General features: G+C 41.7%; 1 protein-coding gene across 1 annotated transcript in view; it reads left to right on the top strand.

The window, feature by feature from the left end:
• Positions 1-17192, top strand: part of Armc2 (armadillo repeat containing 2) — a 109076-nt gene extending 91884 nt beyond the window's left edge. Inside the window, exons 14-18 of the mRNA XM_076859872.2 lie at positions 6221-6343; positions 6803-6916; positions 8893-9025; positions 9502-9662; positions 16992-17192. Of these exons, the coding sequence (XP_076715987.2) occupies positions 6221-6343; positions 6803-6916; positions 8893-9025; positions 9502-9662; positions 16992-17149 (689 nt within the window). The 3' untranslated portion in view covers positions 17150-17192. The remainder of the gene's footprint in view (positions 1-6220; positions 6344-6802; positions 6917-8892; positions 9026-9501; positions 9663-16991) is intronic.
• Positions 17193-20468: the final 3276 nt, after the last annotated feature.

Genomic DNA, 20468 nt, shown 5'->3' with positions numbered 1-20468 from the left:
GTCCCCCTGAGTTGCTGGGCTTGTAGGTGTGCACCAATGAGCCTAGCTCAAGAAAGGATTCTTAAATCCTGTCAGAGATCTGCTCCCGTGACTTACTACTTCCATGTAATAATTAAAAAATCTATATATTTAGTCTTGAACTCTCTTCCAAGCTGCTGACTATACATAAAGCCATCTTGGAGAAGATGCATCTAGCTGTTATAGAAATTCAGTTTCTGTTACAACCTCAAGCCTTTCAGCATTTGGATAAAACTTGTCCCTGTCTGCTGACACTCCTTCATCTTCCAGAGGATCAATCATCCTAGGGGTGTGTCTCATCTCCGGATGAGAAATACACTGCTTCAGAGTCAGTTGTAGGACTATTAAAATACTCTTCCCCAATTTTATACCAGAACTGACTCTAAACCAGGCATGGTGGCGTATCCCTATAATCTGAGCAATTCAAGAGGCTGAGGCAGGAGGATCGCAAGTTCAAAGCCAGCCTCAGCAATTTAGTGAGGCCCTAAGTAACTTAGTGAGACCCTGTCTCAAAATAAAAGATAAAAAGGGATGGGGATGTGGCTCAGGGGCTAAGCACCTGTGTGTTTAATCCTTGGTACCAAAACAAACAAACAAACAATAGCACTACCACCACCACCTCCAACAACAACAACAAAACAGAAACTGACTCTAGGATGCTCACTAAATGCTGAGACCCAGTGCTTCAGGGAATTATTACCATTAGCCTGTCTGGCTCCTGACGAACTAGCAGAAGCCCACAACCCACCCCGTGAGTTTTCCTCTGTTGCAGACCCAACCCTTTTCCCAGACTATGGTTTGGCCAGGTAAAGAAGCTGAACCTGCAACACAGGAGGACTCATCCAGTAGTTCCCATCTCCCTGGTCCAGACTTCAGACCGTGAGTAGCCAAGTTAAGGAGTAGAGTTAGGCATGATTCACTGTCTCACAATTGTTAATCTTCACATATAATGTGGAGGAATTGCTGGCATCATACATTTTATGATGGTTACATTTCTAATTTCTGCCTATAAGCTAAAGGTAGAGTGAAAAACTTGCTTTTTTGTGTGTGTGTGTAGAGGGGCACTCTACCACTGAGCTACATCTACATTCCCAGTACCCTCTGCTCCCCATCTCCTCCTTTTTTTTTTTTTTTTCCTTTTGAGACAGGGTCTTGCCAAGTTGCTGAGACTAAATTGCCCTCCTCCTGCCTCAGCCTCCTGGGTTGTTGGCATGTACCACCATACTCAGCTAATAACTTGCTTTTGACTCAAAAGAAGAGTATGCTTTGGGGCAGAAAAAAGAGTCCAGGAAGCAGATTTGACCCAAGAAAAAGGGTTGACCCAGGAGGCTGAGCATGTGTCCCCTGGCTGCATCCTTAGTTGGGCCTGTTCACTCCATGCTTCCATCACAAGTTTCCCCGGGAGTAGGGTGGTCTGCCTTGGTCATTTGGGGGATCCCCAATGAGGTCTCTCCATTGTACCCCCTTGTGGTATGGAGCTCATGAATGGCCTACTTGTCTTCTTAAGTGACCAATGGAACTCTTATCCGATGGTTTTCAAAATTCTATACACATGAGACTCATCTGGCGAGTTTATTAAAGAGACAGATTCTTGGCCTCACCCTCAGAGGTTGTGATTCACCTCCTTAGTTGTGGGGCCGAGGAATTTGCATTTTCAAAAGCTCCCTGGCTGGTCCTGATGCAGGTGGCGGAAGACCTTCCTTGAGAAATGCTTTGGTTTGCAGTGTCTGCCCCCATGCGAGTTTGGGCAGACTCTCAGGATTAGTTGGGGTTCTCCATTCTACCCCAGTTGGGGCAATTGGGCAAGCAGGTGAACCCTTGTCTAGTCTATCTCCTGAAAGATTTTTGTTTCCCAAAAAACTTTATAGGCGGGCAGAAGTCACACTTGATTGGATCACCCACCTCCACCTTCCCTGTGCCTGGCCCAAAGACCGAATTACTTTCTGAGTCCCCATCTTAAACCGTCTTAGAAGGAAGGTCTCTGCTGGCTTCCAACCTGAATTATTCATATCAATATGGAACGGTGATCAGATTCCCAGAGAAGGAAGCCAGCTTTAAAGTTCCTGTCCTCTCTGATGGGTAATTTAGGGCAACCCAACGCTAGTACCAGATTGTGACCATGGAAAGGGACTGCCCACTTACCCAGAGTCGGAGCAATTGCTGCTCTGCTTAAACCCAGGATGAGTACTCCTTCCACCTCACCCCAGCCCTGCTCCCCTCCCAGAGGAGTTGCTTATACCCCAAGACTCACCTCTAGCACCAATCTCACCACAGAGGGTCTTTCTTTTTTCCTCAATACTGGGATTGAATCCAGGGGTGCTTTACCATTGAGCTACATCCCCAGCACTTTTTCCTTCTTTCTTACTTTTCTTTTTTGAGATAGGATCTTGCTAAATTACTGAAGCTGGCCTCAGAAACTTAAGCAAGGCCCCAAGCAACTTAGCTAGATGCTGCCTCAATGTAAAAAATAAAAAGAGCCTGGGGTGAAGTGGGAGGAGCTCCCCGGGTCCAATTCCCAGTGCCAAGAGAAAAATCAAATATTTCTAGTAGGAACCATCTCTCTCAAGAGGCCCCTAGACTCAGAGATTTTCTGCATTAGGTATAAACTCCAAATTCCAGATCCCTTACATTCATGAATCAGTGACAGAGGTGGCATGGTGCTCTCTGACTTATGGGAAGCAGAATATTACCCCAGCCAGCTCTAATGTGCCTTAGCCTCAGTAGGGTGCTATGGAGAGTGTCAGACAGTCAGAGAGACCTGGATTCAAATATCTGCTCTGTGAATTCTGGCAAGGCATGTGACTTCTCTAAGCTTGGTGTTCTTATCTATAAAATAGAGTATTATTAGGATGCTGCTGTGGACTTTATTATGTTCCTCCATTATCACCATCAAATTCATCTGTTGAAGACCTAATCCCTAATCTAGTGACGTTTGGAGATGGGACTTTTGAGAGATAACTAGTTTAGATGAGGTTATGAGGTGGGGCCCTCATGATGGGATTCGTGCCCTCGTGAGAAGAGATACCAGAGTGCCCCATTTCCAAGTCTGAAAGAGACCCTCACTAGAACCTGACCACACTGGAACCCTGATCTTGGACTCCAGCCTCCAGACAGTGAGAAAATTAAATTCTGTTGGCTTAAGCCACGTGTATTTCATTATGGCATCCCAAAATGACTGAGATGTGTGAATCATGGTAAAAATAAGCAGGGGGTTCTGTGCACCTTCTTTTACCTCTCTTTGCTCAAAAAACCATTGAGATTCTTGTGTAGGTCTCCTAAAATCCTGGAGCCACTAGGATATTTCTATAAGCCAGGAAAAGAGCCCTCACTAGAGCCTAACCATGCTGATACTTTGATCTTGGACTTCCAACCTGCAAGTGCAAGAATCCATTCCGAAGCCCAAGATAATTTGTTTTTGGTTTATTTGCTTCCAAGTATTTAATCCAAAAAGAAGGCAGTTAGGGCCTCATTTTTTTTTTAATTTTTCCTAGTATTTATGAAGTGTCTCCTGTGTACTTGCCCTGTGCTGGCTGCTCTGGGTGAAAGGAGCACTGGCTGAAGGCCAGGATGCACCTCCTGTAGCGTAACAGATGACTGCATTTTGCTTTGAATGTAGTAAGTTATTAAAAGGCTGTTCTCTTTAATGAAAAGGAGGAGAAGGCCAAAAGGCAAGCATTAAATCAGAGAGTTTAAGGGCTAGCAGAGTCCTCTGACTCAGCTCACTGTCCCCCTCCTTGTTCCCTGAGGAACATTGGTTTCATCCAAGAGGTAAAAATCACTTCCTATCCAATAAAACACTGAGGGCTGGTTATGGCCAAAGGTGTGCTCAGGTGCTGAGGTGGCTTCCTCTGGCTGGGCAGGGCTTCTGGAGCAGGTGGTGGCAAGGTAGAGAAGGCATCCAGGCTGTAGGTGGACTTGTGTGGGGTGGGAGGTAGAGGGTTGTTCAAGTTGCTATAACTAGCTTAGTATTACCAGGCTCAGACCCTTCCTGTGACTTCCAACCCTTACAGCTAACTGCCTGTCCCTCTTCTCTTTGACAGTGCTTCAAGAGGTCCTTAAGATATTTCAAAACTGAGCTGGGCGAAGTGGTGTACACCTTTAATCCCAGTGATTCAGGAGGCTGAGGCAGGAGGATCACAAGTTCAAGGCCAACATCAGCAACTTAGTGAGGCCCTAAGCAACTTAGTGAGACTCTGTCTCAAAATAAAAAATAAAAAGGTCTGGGGATGTGGCTCAGTGGTAAAGTGCCTCTGGGTTTAATCTCCAGTACAAAAAAAAAAAAAAAGAAGAAGAAAAGAAAAAAGATCTGAAGCTAAACTCATGACCTGTCCCACAAATTGATTCCCTTTTCTTGCACATTATTTCACTTAATTCAGAGAATGTGTTTGACATCTGTATTAGTCAGTTTTATATCACTGAATACCTGAGATAATTGGCTTAATAAGAGAAAAGGTATATTTAGTTAGCCACTTAGTTTTGGCACTGGGAATTGAAGCCAGAGGTTAGAGTTGGTTTGAGGTCAGCCTCTGCAATTCAGTGACCCCATGGAAACTAGCAAGACCCTGTCCAAAATAAAACTATAAAAATGTCTGGGGATGTGATTCAGTGGTGAAGCACTGAAGGGGCAAAATCATCTCAGGACTTGAGTATTGAAGTTTTGTTCACTGATTTGTTGCTTCATTCTCACATTCGGCAACTTATTGAGCACCTACTGTATGCCAGACACTATTCTAGGTGCTGGGAATGCAACAGTGAATAAGATAAATAAATATCTAGCTCTCTTGGACCCAATAATTTAGGGCAGGAAGACAAACATTAGCACACCTAATGACAGGTAGTCAAACATGCTGTGGAGAAAATTAAAGCAGTTTGAGGGGAAGAGAATAGTAGATGCTGTTTCATAGAGGATGCCTAAAACCTGGAAGGATAGTGTTCCCAACAGAAGGGTCAGTGGTGCAAAGGTTCTCAGGCAGGGTCTTGATAATGAGCTCAAAAGAGCAAGGCAACTGGTGTGATTGGCCCTGGAGCCCTGGGAGGTGAGGAAAGGGCAGCCCAGGGGGGCCTGGGCCAAGTGAAATGGCATCATTAGTGGGTTGTGAGATGGGTAACATCAGATAATTTATTTATTCATTTGTTTTTGTGGTTCTTGGGATTGAACCCAGGTCCCTGCTTATGCCAGATAAGTGCTCTACCACTCAGCTACATATCCAGTCCCTGGCTGACTTTCTTTATTTTTTTGGTTTAGTACTAGGGGATTGAACTCAGGGGCACTTAACCACTGAGCCACATTCCCAGACTTTTTTTGTATTTTATTTAGAGACAGGGTATCACTGAGTTACTTTTAAAGGATCATTGCACCCAGAAGGGTTTGGCTGCACCCAGCCCCTAACTTACTTTTAAAGGATCACTGAGTGAAGAATAGGTTCTGAGCCATGTGCAGTGGCACATGCCTATAATCTCAGCAGCTTGGGAGTCTGAGGCAGGAGCATTGCAAGTTCATAAGCCATCCTCAGCAACTTAGCAAGGCCCTAAGCAACTTAGTGACACCCTGTCTCAAAATTTAAAAGGGGGTGTGGGTGGTGGGTATGTAGCTCAGTGGTCAAGAGCTTCTGGGTTGAATCCGTAGTACCAAAAAAAAAAAAAAAATGCAAAAGTGGAAGAAGAGAAGCTAGTAGAGGTGAATGATGGATGGCCTGGGGTGATAGTGGAGAGGGGATGTGATTGATTTTGTGTGTTTAGAAGCAGCATGATGGTTATGGGTAGATCATGACCTAAGGACTATTTTGTAGGGAAGTGGGGTCCTGGGGAACAGTGTAGATTCCCTGGAGGAGTCCCTGAGGGACCTGAGGCCAGGGGCACACTGCTGGCATCAGAGACAGTTTAGCTGAGGTTTCTTTTCCTGTGCTTTACTTCAGACACAGGGTTTAGACTGGCTGACCCTCCCAGATACCCTGGATGCAGGATGGAGCTGAGTGCCCTGCCCGCCATGACCAGGAGTGGCCCCTTGCATTTGGTGCCTTTCCCTGCAGGAAGAGTCACGGGAAATAAAGTGTCAAACAGTGTTTCCTGTGCACAGACCTTGCTCGGGCTGCAGTCTGTCCCCAGCTCTGCTGCTGCTGCAGTTCTGTGGCATTGCCTCTACCCACACACACAGCACACAGAGCACAGTGTCTCTGACTCCTCTCTCCCCACATTGTTTCAGAATACAAGTCCCTTGACGAGTGTGAGGAGCTGGTGATCAATACTACAGCAACAATCAACAATTTGTCTTTCTACCAAGTGAAGAATTCCATAATCCAAGACAGAAAGCTATCTATTGCTCAATGTAAGGTTCAGATTTGGTTTTGGATGGTTTTGATTTTATTAACTAAACACAGAACTGGAGGCATTACTATTTTCTGACGTCTAAATATCTTAGAACCTGATTTGACCCTTAAGAAATTAAAATGTGGGGGGAAATTAGTTTCTTAGTTCTTGCTGAAGTCCCTTAAAGTTTGTATTTTATTATCATTTTTTTAAAGAGAGAGAGAGAGAGAGAACTTTTTTAATATTTATTTTTCAGTTTTTGGTGAACACAACATCTTTATTTTTATTTTATGTGGTGCTGAGGATTGAACCCAGTGCCCCGCGCATGCCAGGCGAGCGCATTACCGCTTAAGCCACATCTCCAGCCCCTTTTATTATCATTTTTAAATTCTCAGTATTTAGTATGAGATTGGTCTCCATTAGCCTTTACATTAAAACTTAAATGAATTGATTTTATTTTTCTGGTCACCAAATCCAGTGCTCTTAAAGCTTCTTGTGAGTAACAACATGGATGGAATCCTGGAAGCTGTGCGTGTTTTTGGAAATCTCTCCCAAGACCACGACATCTGTGATTTCATTGTGCAGAACAATGGTAAGTTAATGACACGTCAATTCATAAGCACACACTTCTGCCAATTAGCAGCTAAATGGTTTCAATGGGATACATGTTTCTGCTTTGAGACATGTAAAGCTCTATATCCTGTCTGGCATATAAGGTGCTCAGCTCAGGAAGCTGGGATGGACCTAGGCAGTGTTCCCCTCTCCCTCGTGAGTGGTCTTCAAGTGCTGGCAGGGAAGGGCAGTGTGTTTAATGGAAATAAGTCATCTACACTCACCATTTCTTCCCATAGGGACAGGTTCAAGAGACATTTTCCTTAATGCACTAGAATGTCTATTAAGCAGCCAAGAGGATAAATACAATATGGATCACTTAAACACTTAAACAGGAGCAAAAAGCTAGTGATAATAGGATATACAGAGAATAATGCCACCGATATAAGTTTTAAAACATGCAAAACTCTCTTGGGTATTGCTTATGTATATGTATTCATGCAATAATGGCATAAAGCATAAATGGTGTTTGGAAATGACAAACTCCATATTTAAGACCTTTGGAGAGGGGATGAGATGTCCAAAGACATAAAGCTGTATCTGTAATGTTTTATTTATTTATTTTAGTTGACAAATAAGAGTTGTATATATTTATGGTGTACAACATGTTTCGAATGTAATGTTCTATTTCTTAAACTGGGTGGGTGGCATGTACCCAAGTGTTTATACTAACCATCCTCTTTGTATATCTCACATACTCCATGCAAGAATAATTTTAAAAATCTAATTATCCATATTCATGATAGAAAATTTAGATAATGCAAATTTTATAAAAAGCAGCAGCAGCAGCCGCCTCAAACTGTCACCCATCACCATATGTTACTGCCCCACAGATAACTGCTAACATTTTGGTGTGTGTTCTTTGGGACCCTCGTGTATGTGATGTAGCCTTTGACAAGCTCATTGCCCCACCCAGTCAGTAGGGCTGAGGCCAGAACAAAGCAGAACCTCACAGGTGTACTGTAAAGTAGGAGCAGGTGGAGCACACCACGTATCCACTCCCCCTGAAATCTTTGCTAGTCCCCACAGGGGACCAGAACACAGGACAAGCAGTTCCCAGTTTCATTTCCTAGGAAGACGGGAACACAAATCCACCAGGGCCAGAGCCTGTCCTGCTCTAAGATGTCCCTACAGTGAAAGCCCTGCCTTGTCATAGGTGGGTTTCCAGTAGTTGAAGCATCTTTTCTTATACTTGGCCCTGGGGATGCATCATGGAACTTCCGGTCAGAAACTGACTCTTTGTTTAAAGAGTTGCTCCTGGAGGTTCAAAAGTCTCTCCAGGCTGGGTGCATGCCTGTAATCCCAGCGGCTTGGGAGGCTAAGGCAGGAAGATTGTGAGTTCAAAGCCAGCCTCAGCAACTTATGGAGGCCTTAAGCAGCTCAGAGAGACCCTGTCTCTAAATAAAATTCAAAAAGGGCTGGGGATGTGGCTTAGTGCATAAGCGTCCCTGGGTTCAATCCCTGGTATCAAAAAAAAAAAAAAAAAAAAAAAGTATCTTCAGAATAACCCAAAGTAGAAATGATGTCACAGGTTCCCTCTTTTTCACCAGAAGGGAACCTATCACAACTGGGACAGGGAGCTGCTACCTGGGTCAGTTCTAGTGGTTTGGGTCCAGGGGAACTGGGGAGCAGGCTTCAGGGTGGTGAGTGTTGGGGAACCCACTGCTGGAAGATGAATACAGACTTAGGAAGAATGAGGGGATCTGGCCCAGTGGTAGGGCACTTACCCAGCATGCATGCACAAGGCCTGACTTTGATCCCCAGCATCATTAAAAAAAAAGAAGAAAAAAAGACCAACAGGAAGAATGGGTTAAGCCCATAAGCCCACTCACAGGGGTTCTAGTTTCTTAAGCCATCCCACTGCGCTCCATGCCCGCCCCTGTGCTGTTGCTAAAACAAGATACAGCTGGGACCCCTGAGCTCTCTCCCAACTGCGTTTGTTCTCTGCCTTCCCAGTACATAAATTCATGATTGCGCTGCTGGACGCTAAGCATCAGGACATTTGCTTTTCTGCCTGTGGTGTTCTCCTCAATCTCACTGTGGATAAAGACAAGCGGGTCATCCTCAAAGAGGGAGGCGGCATTAAAAAGTAAGTTTCAAGGCATGGAATCCTGACTCAGATTCCGAAGATATTGTTTTCCTAGAGGCGTAGGTACCTCCTGTCATTCATTTGGGGCAAAGGTATTTCACATTTGGAAGCCCCAAGCTGGAGCTAACGAGAGGATTTTGGTTCCACTGGACACTTGAAATAATTCCAAAGTGGGTTATCGTCAGACACAGTGGTGCACACCTGTAATCCCAGTACCCTGGGGAGTTGAGGCATGAGGGTTTCAAATTCAAGGTTAGCCTAGGCAATTTGGTGAGACTCTGTGTCAGAATTAAAAATAAAAAGCACTGGGGATGTAGCTCAGTTTTTTTCCTAGCATGTGTGAGGCCCTGGATTCCATCACCCCTGCTAAAAAAGGAAAAAAAAAAAAAAAAGAGGATATTGTTACTTTGTGGCTACTTAAATGTGTAATAACTTCTGACCTATTAACTTCTAAATTTGACTTTTCATTAATTCAGGTTGGTGGATTGTTTAAGAGATTTTGGTCCTACTGATTGGCAGCTGGCCTGCTTGGTTTGCAAAACTTTATGGAACTTCAGTGAGAATATCACAAAGGCTTCATCGTGCTTTGGAGATGAAGATACCAACACACTCCTAGTCCTGTTGTCATCATTTTTAAGTAAGTGAGTATGTGAGTTTTATCAACTTTACGGGCAAAGATTGGTCTGCATTTGGGTGGCTGTTTTTCTATAAACAACCGGAGAATATTAAAGATTATTATAATTTGGAAATACCTGGAAGAGGCTGTTATTTACAAGTGTTACAGAAGGATTTTAACTCCTTGGATCCTGCCATGATTTATTCTATGGACTTAAATTTTTTTTTCTATAGGCTGCATAAATATTAGATCTCAGCATAATCCGGGCATGGTGGTACATGCCTATTATCCCAGCAACTTGCAAGGCTGAGGCAGGAGGATTGAAAGTTCAAGGCCAGCCTCAGCAACATAGCGAGGCCCTATCTCAAAAAATTAAAAGGGCTAGGGATGTGGCTCAATGGTAAAGCACTTCTGGGTCCATTCCCCATCATCCTTCCCCCCAATATATATTATATATATTTATGATCTCAGACTAAATGTATCTGTTGTTTAAAAGTATGCAAACAATGTTGTAATTGAGAAAATGTGATTAAAAAGCTACTCTGAATTGCCATGCTTTTAAATGAATCTATACATTTTAATTAGAAACTATGCTAAAAATGTCATGTGGAGAAGGGTCTGTGAAACTATTTGGGGGTACAGTGGGGTCCAGGGCCATGAAAGGTAGATACTGAAATTTGTCAAATCAAAGAGGTTCATTTCTTATATTTAAACCTTTTTTATTTTTAGGATAATTTTTTTTTCAACCTGAGTTTGATCTGGAATAAATGATTTGGGTCAGTAAACGAGTGTTCCTTTTCCCCACTTGCAGGAACCATGCCCATCCTTGCCCAGCCTCTGTGCTGGATCTGCGAGGCTGTGTGGAAAGGTGCTGTGTGAGTCAGAGCAGCGGGTTCAAATCCTCCTGTCTGGTTTTGGGATGACTGGACAAGAGGACCTCCCCTGGCCTGTCTTTATATCCCTAAAATGGGGGAGATGATGATACCTGCCTGCCCCAGGGAGTTAGTTGTGAGACTCAAACAAGTATCCTGAGAGTACAGTGAAGGCCTGTAGTCAGACAGTTCTGAGTTTAGGTCCTTGTCCTCACAAATTTTTAAACCTTGGTTTTGCCTTTCTGAATTTATATTTTATCACCACTAAAATGGGGGTGACCATGGAGGGTCATTAGGGTCGTAAATGAGCAGATGTGTACCAAGAGCCTAATACCATGTCTGACACCTAACAAGTCTTCAAAAGATGGCTAAAGTGCTTTACAAATGCTAAGTGTTGTAACGATATATTACTGAACAGGAACCAAGACCCAGGTGTTGTTCAAATAAACAGTTTTGCTAGGCTGTTGTGAAGTTTGCTTTTCCAGGTAAATGTAATTTTGCATGTTTTTAAAATACTGAATAAGACAAATATAAGATTTTAAATGATTGAGATTCACAGTCTGCTTTGTGAAGGGTGCAGGAAGTAGAAGTGCATGCTCAGGTTGCCTTAATTCAGTTCTCAGTAGGGACAGAATATTGAAATCAGCTGTGGAGTTAAAGAAAACACCTGGGCCCATCCATGGTGATTCTGCTTCAGGAACTCTGGGGGGAGGCTGAGAATCTGTGGTTTATAAAGTTCCACAAGTGAGCCAATGTGGTAGTGCTCCCCGGTAATCCCAGGCATTCTGGAGGCTGAAGCAAGGATCACAAGTTGGAAGCCAGCCTCAGCAATTTAGCTAGGCCCCAAACAATTCAGTAAGACCCTGTCTCAAAATAAACATAAATAAATAAAAAGGGCTGGGGCCATGTCTCAGTGGTTCATTGCCCCTAGGTTCAACCCCCAGTACAAAAATAAAATAAAATTCCACAGGTGAGTCTGATATGCAGCCAGGTTAGTGAGGAAGTTAAGAAAAGGATGCACAGGGAGAAGGAAGCAGGAAACAAATACTGCCTAAGTCTCCAGGAGAAGCTCTCAGGAGCCAGAGTCCCCAGAGGCCCTGCAGTGGGAGTGCCCCCTTTCTAGAGACCCAGCTCTGTTCTCTCCCTGCTGTGATGGAAAAGGCTCCCTTCCCCGCCTCTCGATCCCTCCAGACTCCTGCTTGGTCACGGCTAGCACCTCAGGCTTCCCCAGGCCATACTTGTATGCATCTCCCGTGTCTCCCCTGTGGTTTGCATGCTTTTCTGTCTCCCACTCCGGGAGATGTGACTGGCTCAGTGAGTCATTCTCCCGTGGTGTAAAGGCTGCTGCCTCTGTGACAGGCTAATGTGACTTCCTTTGTTACTTCAGTCTGGGTGATCAGCTATGAAAAGCAGGGGATGAGACCACAGGCTTGAAGACCCATCAGAAGAGGGCGTGGGTGTGGCCAGCTTCTCAGGAGGAGGCAGTTACCTGGAGGCTTCCCTGTAGCTGGCCTGCTGCCTCCCATCCCTTCTCAACTTCGCCTTGCGGCCACATTGGGCTTGAACGCGTTTCTCCAGCCTCTGGCCTCTGTGCATGCCGTATACCCTGCATGGCTGTGCAGACGCTGCTGCCCTTGCAGGCCCTAATAGCTTATGAGGCCCAGGGCCATAGTCTCCCCATGGGAATCTGCATTCCTTTCAGAGCAGTTAATGAGCCCTGTGGTTTCTCCTGTATTCTCGTTTTTGTGTTTATTTCCTCATTCCAACTGAACCACTTTGGGAAAGGATAGTCCCTCCTATGAAGTAGGTGCTTGGTACATGCTTGTGGACTGGCTAGCAGTAGTGGTATATCTTTATTGTAATAGTGATCTTGGCTTTCGGGTTTGGTGGGGAGGGTTGGGGTTCTATTTGATGTACTGGGGATGGAACCCAGGACCTTGTGCACACTAGGCAAGAGCTCCACCTCTGGGCTATGCCCCCAGCACTCAGAGGGCTGTATACTTTTAAAAGCATGCTCATTTGTCCTCACAAGATGTTCTGAGGTTTACTAAGTGACAGATGAGGGAAGTCGGTCTAGAAGGCTTAGGTGACTTACCTAAGATTATACTGGAGTGAAGCTAGGACTTTTCCTGAGACATTAAACATGTAGCCTGTGTTTTTCTGCCATCCTATTACATAGTACACCCTGACTCCACCCCATCCCATGGAAGAAGACTGCGCATGGATAACAAAAATAAACACAGTTTGATCAGGGAGCCAAGTCACCGGACAAAGCATGACAGTTCTCAGGGTGACCAAGAGCTCTTCTTATGAGCCCTGGGGGCTATGTAGTCTATGCTGCTGCTTGGCTTTTTTTTTTGTAAGCCATTACTTCTGACAGGGTCGTGGCTGTGTCTGGCTAGTTGGGCATCAGCAAGTGAAATGTGATGGGGTGAGAGCATACTTGAATTCAATTCTTTTGCAAAGATAGCTTCAAAAACAGGCTATTTTGGGGCTGGGTTTGTGACTCAGTGTAGAGCACTTGCCTAGCACGCATGAAGCACTGGGTTCAATCCTCAGCACCACATAAAATAAAGGTTATCGTGTCCACCTACAACTAAAAACCAAATATTAAAAATAAAAGCTATTTTGAAAACAGGATGAACTGTTAAATCACAAAAGCCATGTTGAGGTAAAAGTGCTGTTTTTGAAAAGAATGGCCAGGCAACTGACACAGTCATCAAAGTTACCTAACTTTCTTGCTGTGGGACTAGGAAAAAGAGTAATAGTCTTCCACAGCGGTTGAAATGTTGATAGCAGTTCTGAAAAGAAGCTTAAAAATATATCATCTAAAAATTCCTGGTAAACCACAGTCACTTCTTCTAAACTCATTGTTAGTGTGTTTATCTGGGCCTTCTCAATGATGGGCCCTGGCTCTCTAGAACATAACAAACTCCTCAGGAAGTTGGCAGGTGGAGATGGGTTTATTGTTGCAAATGTACAGAACACTGGGTCATTGTGTGCTCCTTATAAGGTGCATGGAACCTGGCACTCAGGTTTTGTGACAATCGTGGAATGGGACCCAGCCTTCCAATTGGAGATCATATTGCTGGGCCTATGCCAAAGATCCAGTAGGTGCTTCTAGAACGGTGAGGACTGTGCCTTAAGAGAGATTGAGCAAGGCAGTGACAGATCCCACAAACAACTAGCTGTGCTAAAAAGCAGACGAGGAGTAGGGGAATTTCATTTATGCTGTAGGACACTTGAACTGTAATGATACGTGTGTTATAATGATTACAAGCAGCTTTATTGTTTTGAGTACTGGGGATTGAATTCAGGGGTGCTTTATCACTGAACTACATCTCCAGCTCTTTTCAATTAAAAAAAAAAAATTTTTTTTTTTTTGAGACAGGCTCTCCCTAAGTTGTTTAGGGTCTTACTAAGTTGCTGGCCTCGAACTTGCAATCCTCTTGCCTCAGCTTCCCAAGTTGCTGGGATTACATATGTGCACCACTGAGCCTAGCTTCTTTGAGTCTTTTGATACTTTCTAATACATTTTCCCAAATTTTAATATTTGAAATGTGCAGTACACAAAGAAAGCTTAAGAATGATTGTCTATCTGAATCCGTGCTTCTTCACATTGTGAGTTATGAAATTAACTTAGTTGGTTGTAACCAACCTAAACAATGAAGTAGCAAAGAAAGAAAATATTAGAATATATTCTATGTAGTAAGGGTAAGTAGTCTTATCATTTGTTTATTTATATGTGAATGTCCAAATGTATATATATAGTCATGATGTAAAATGTTATTTCTTAACTATGAATCACAGTAAGTTTGAAAATCATAGATCTACATTTTAATCATCACTTTGCTGCTCTTTATAGTACAAGTTCAAAATTTTAATACCCAGGATAATATGATACTTTTTTATATATTTGCTAGTATTTGAAACTTCAGACTGTGTTTCTCTTGCTTGTAGCTATTGGCTAAATGTATTATCTTGTCTAACCCAAATTGTAATAAAGATGATCTGAGTATGGAGTAACTGATTTCTGTTTAGGCTGGACCTCAAGGAAAGTAATGGTCTTAACATTAGATTAAAAGGAAAAAAAAGGAGGTTGGGTTGTGGTTCAGCAGTAGAGCGCTTGCCTAGCACGTGTGAGGCATTGTGTTCGATTCTCAGCACAGCATATAAATAAATTAATTAAAAGTCCATCAACAGCTAAAAAAATTTTAAAAAAAAAGAAAGAAAAGAAACTGCTAGATACACACACACACACACACACACACACACACACACACACCTCTGTGATCCAGCTTCAGGAATCGAAGACAGAAGGATTCCAGCCTGGGCAATTCAGTGAAAGCCTGTCTTAAATTAAGGAATAAAAAGGGCTGAGGGGTGTCACTCAGTGGTAGAGAACCCCTGGGTTCATCCCTAGCACTGCAAAACAAACAAATAAAAAATGAAACAAACAACAACAATCCAAAAACTAACAGATTTCACCAAAACTATCAAATCCAAGCAAAGCCTTGGGCAGAGGAAGGGACTACCAAATTCTTGGGCCACAGTGCTCACCCCTAAGCAGCTTGGGAAAGAAGGGCACAAAACAAGAGTATTATTTTCTTAACAAATATTTAGTGCTCAGAAAATCTAGAAAAGAATGCACAGAAGCTGATCTAGATACCCAAAGTCACGTTGCATCTAGCGGGCTCTTCTCACTGGGAAAGAGCAGAACAAGAAGGGCTTTGAAGACATCACTGTTTTTTCTTCCCATCAAGGCCCTAGTTATCTCATGGGTGGGGAGAGTCAGGTTTGCTTACAGGGTCTCCATGGAGTGCCTTGCTGAAGTGTTTATGCCTGCCCCGAGCTTATCTCAGAGCTGCATAGCTGTCCACTTGGTAGCGGGGGAGGAGGGGAAGGTACATACTGGGATTCTACAGTCCCTTATCTTATGCTGGGTGGTGGCAATAATGCCCTTAGTGCCAAAGTACACATTGAGCATACACAAATATCCAGTGTAGAAAATCTGATGTAAATAGTAATGAAGGATTTTTTAAATACAGTTTTAATTGGCCCTATGGAAAAAAATATTTGCAAACTGTGCAAGTAGCAACATTTATGGTCCTTTTGGAACTTTGTGGTTGCTATTTAAGAAGTCTGCCTGTCTTCTGACTGGAAAGCCAGCATAGAATCTTGGATGGTCATTCACTTTCCTCTTTGGGTTGGATATACTTATGGTGTTCACTGAATTCAGGGTGCCTTTGCATTAAGAATAAAGTTGTAATTTTGCATTTTATTTTTACTAGTGCTTTTCCTCATTATCCATGGTTTTGCTTGGGACTATGATATTCTTTCTTAAAGTACCCCAGTTTTCAGTTATTGGGGAGTGTGAGGATGGATTGTTCTTTCAAAGAAATATATCCCAGCTGCTTTGAAGTCAGCAAAGTTCTAATTTTCTGTAAAGTTTATTTTTGCTGTGACCTGGGTCTCACAGATGGCTAGGCAAATGCTCTATTACTGACTTCCATTTCAAGCCCTTCAGGAAAGTTGTTGTTGTTGTTATTTTATACCAGCGATTGAACCCAGGGGCACTTTTACTACTGAGCTATACCCCAATCCTCTTTATTTTTTTGAGACAGAGTCTTGCTAAGTTGCCAAGGCTGGCCTTGTTGAACTTGTGATCCTCCTGCATCAGCCTCCTGAGTCATTTTGATTATGGGTGTGCTCCACGGCCCTTCATAAAAATTTAAAGTGTCAATTTTAACTGGCCTACTTTCCTAACATTTCCTGACTCATTTTATATCTAACAATTATTGAAATAATTAACTTTCTAATGTGCATGTAAGGAAGAAATCTTACTTTGTTTATTCTGATAAATTGTGATCTGACTTTTGGATGCAAATTTATGTAAAAAAATTTAGTTGAGAAAAGAGCTCAGTTTAATCTATTTTTTTTTTTTTTAGAAAATTGTTGCCCATTTAAATTAAAAGACTAAAATATACTTGTTTTTAAATATTTGTAAAGAACAAAGGAGAGTAAAGAACTTTTCCCGTTTAAAAAAAGAGCCTTTTCCGCTGAGTGCAGTGGTACATACCTGTGGTTCTAGCTGCTCTACAGGCTAAGATGGGAGAGCACTTGAGCCCAGGAGTGCCATACCAGCTTGGGCAACAGAACAAGACCCTGTCTTAAAAAAGAGACAAACAGGGCTGGGGTTGTGGCTCAGTGGTAGAGTGCTCGCCTAGCATGTGCGAGGCACTGGATTCAACCCTCAGCACCACATAAAAATAAACAAATAAAATAAAGGTATATTGTGCCCAACTATAACTAAAAAAAAAAAACTGAAAAAAAAATACAAACAAAAAATCTTATCTAGTGTCATGTTGTTATTAATGGTGACCCAAGATGAGTTTAATTCATGTCATCAAAAATTCAACTCTTTTTAAGAGGATTACATTTTCAAATAATTGCTTTAATTCTCATTTTTCTGATACAGATGAAGAACTAGCACTGGATGGCAGTTTTGACCAAGACCTAAAAAACTATCACAAACTCCATTGGGAAACAGAATTCAAACCCGTGGCACAGCAGCTTCTAAACCGAATTCAGAGTCACCACACCTTCCTGGAGCCCCTGCCTGTTCCCTCTTTCTAACACGACACAGATTAACAAGAGAAAAACAGGAAGTCAGGTCTCCCTCATTCTTAAGAAGTGGTAACAACTGTGAACATTTTTCAGTATTAACAAATATCAAGTGTTTTTTCAAATACCAATTTTAGTGAGTAGCCTGAACATTTTAGAAAGAAATAAGCATTTCCTCTTGTTAGGTATTATAAAAAAATTCATATACATGTTATATTTTCTGCTATGAGAAATGTGAGATGAAAATATATGCATTTTTAAGTAAATAATTTTTTCTTCTCTATTAAAAAATTTAGTGCTAGTCTTAAGATCCCAATTTAACGATTTTGGAATTCCAGTGCTCACCAGTTCATTAAGTTAAATGGACTAGGCAATGGAGACTGTTAGATTTTGTCTATGAAAAGAATAGTGGTCAACATGAATGGAACACATTATCATAGAAAGTATCTGTACTAATTCTTAGTATGTCTAAAAATTTTCTGATTAGGTACCAGTATTTTTCTGTCCTCATATTAAGAGAAGGAATAAATAGGAAAAGCAGAGAATATTGCTTTGAACCATCTACTCTTTATTAAATAAGTAAACTAGAGGAAAAAAGAATATTTTCTCTTTTCATTTGAAATAAAATGATTTGATTAAACAGTACTTGTAACTCTGTGTCTAGAGAGTGGATAGAATACATTAGAATGAGTGCAGGCTTAGGTTTATGACAGTCCTATTTGAATCCTAGCACTCCCGGACTAGCTGTGTGGACCTTGGGCAAGTAAGTTAATTTCTTGGGTTTACATTCTAAATTAAGAACAATATCTATTTAAAGTACAGTTTAGAATAGACCATCAAGTGGGCCAATTGCCCAGTCCAGTGCACAATTTGCAGTAGGTGCTCACTGTTACAACATTATCATGGCAATTAGTCTGCCATTCTTTGTATGATAAATTTGACCTTTGAATAAATGATTAAAAGACAAGTTGAGATTACTATTGTTATCCTGTACTAGCAAAATGAAGATATGGAAAAAAAATAAGGTTACTACTGTTGGACAAAACAGATCATCTCTCACTTTAAAAGTAATCACGGGATGAAGGGCAGCCATTCCAGAGTGGATGGACTGTCAAGTCTGTTAGGATATCTACGTTTCCAGAAGCAAATAGACTTTGCAAGGGTGAGTCATCTGAGACTCATCCCTGGTTAGGGCACAGCAAGATCATGTAGGGACATTCACTTTGTCCATAATCCATTAGGACATGCTAAAAGATCCAGTTTGATAGATGAAATCAGCTTTTTTTTTTTTTCTCTCCAAAAACATCTAAGGATTTGTCTGTGTTATTCATAGCAAGCTATGTAGTCTACTTTCAGTGAGAAAAAACCAAACTCCTCCCCACCGAAAAACTACTACTTCTTCAGTATGCATAACATCTCATGGTGGGAGATCATTATACTCTTTCTCCTCCACACTAAACCCATCCCCATCAGACTTATGCAAGTTGGGCCATTTGGAACTACTTACTTGCTTTTTTTTTTTTTTTTTTTTTTAAGAAAAATGTGGTTAAAAACAAAACACGTAATGTAGAATTTACCATCTTAAGTAAAGCATCAGAGTACTTTGAAGTGTACAATTCAGTTGTGTGAAGTAGATTCATGTTGTTCTGCAACAGATCTTTAGAATTTTTTCATTCCATAAAGCGCAACTCTCCACCCATTAAACTCCCTGTACTTCTTCATCTCCTAGCACCCACCTTTCTGCTTTCTGAGTCTATGAATTCGACTACTTTAGTTATCTCATATAGTGGAACCATATGGAATTCATCTTTTTGTGACTAGATTATTTCACTCACTATAATGTCCTCAAGGTTCATCCATGTTATTGTATGTAACAGGATCCATCATCCTGATCCCCTGCTTTCTAAAAAAAAATTGGGTACTGGGGACTGAAACAGGCTGCGCAGCAGTTTACTGCTGAGCTACGTCCTCATTTCTTTTTGTTGATTTTGAGACAGGGTCTTGTTAAGTTGCCCAGACTAAATTTGAGCTTGTGATCCTCCTGCCTCAGCCTTCCAAGTAGCTGGGATTATAGGTGTATGACAGCATTTCCTTCCTTTTTAATTAAGGCTGAATATTATTTCATTGTATGTATATATCACATTTTGTTCACCCATCCATCTGTCAGTGGAAATTTGGGTTGCTTCCATATCCTGGCTAATGTGAATAATGCAGCTCTGAATATATCTTTGAGATTTTGCTTTCAGTTCTCTTGTATATATGCCTTCTAGCTGAATCCTCGTGTAGTAGGTAGAATACTTTCTCTCTCTCTCTCTCTCTCTCTCTCTCTCTCTCTCTCTATCTCTCTCTATGACACAAATCCCATTCATGAGGGCTCTGCCTTCATGACATAATTACCTCCCAAAGACTCCTTAGGGTTTCAACATATGAATTTTGATGTGATACAAACATTCAGTTCCTAGTGAGTAGAATTGCTGGATCATATAGTAATTCCATTTTTAATTTTTGAGGAAGCTCCATACTGCTTTCATAGTGGCAATACTATTTTACATTTCACCAAAAGTGTACAGGGCTTCTGGTTTCTCTCCATCTATATCAATGAGTTACTTTTCCTTTTCTTTTTTTTTTAATAGCAGCCATCTTAATGGGTATGATATGATGTCTCATTCTGGTATTGATTTGTGTTTCTCTTATAATTAAAAACATTCAGCATCTTTTCATATTTTTTTTTTGTTTTCTGGCAATTTAGGTATTATCTTTGGAGAAGTGTCTATTCAAACCTTTGCCCATTTTTATATTGGGTTATTTGTTTTTGTTGTTGTTGAGTTGTAGTCCTATATATTCTGGGTGTTAACTTAGATATATTATTTGCAAGTATTTTCTCCCATTCCATACGTTGTGTTTTTTACTCTGTTAATTGTGTCCTTTGCATAGAAGTCAGAAGTTTTTAAGTGTAATATAATTCCATTTGTTTCTTGTTTTGTTGCATGTGCTTTTGGTGTCATGTCCAAGAAGAATCATTGCCAAGTCCAGTGTCGTGAAAAATTTCCCCCATTTTCTTCTAAGAGTTTTATAAATTTAGGTATGTCATTTTTTAACTTTTTGCTTTGTTTACTTTTGCAGTACTAGGGATTGAGCCCAGTGGTGCACTACCAGTGAGTTATATCCCCAGCCCACTTTTTATTTTTGAGACTGTGGGTCTCGTTAAATTGCCTAGGTTGGCCTTAAACCTGAAATCCTCCTTCCTCAGCCGGCAGAGTAGATGGGATTACAGATGTGGCCACCATACCCGGCTCCTCTTTCATTTCTAATTTTAGTTATTCGAATCTCT

Source organism: Callospermophilus lateralis, chromosome 6 (genome assembly GCF_048772815.1).
Source record: "Callospermophilus lateralis isolate mCalLat2 chromosome 6, mCalLat2.hap1, whole genome shotgun sequence".
Lineage (NCBI taxonomy): Eukaryota > Metazoa > Chordata > Mammalia > Rodentia > Sciuridae > Callospermophilus > Callospermophilus lateralis.
This window is presented reverse-complemented; position numbering and strand designations above follow the sequence as displayed.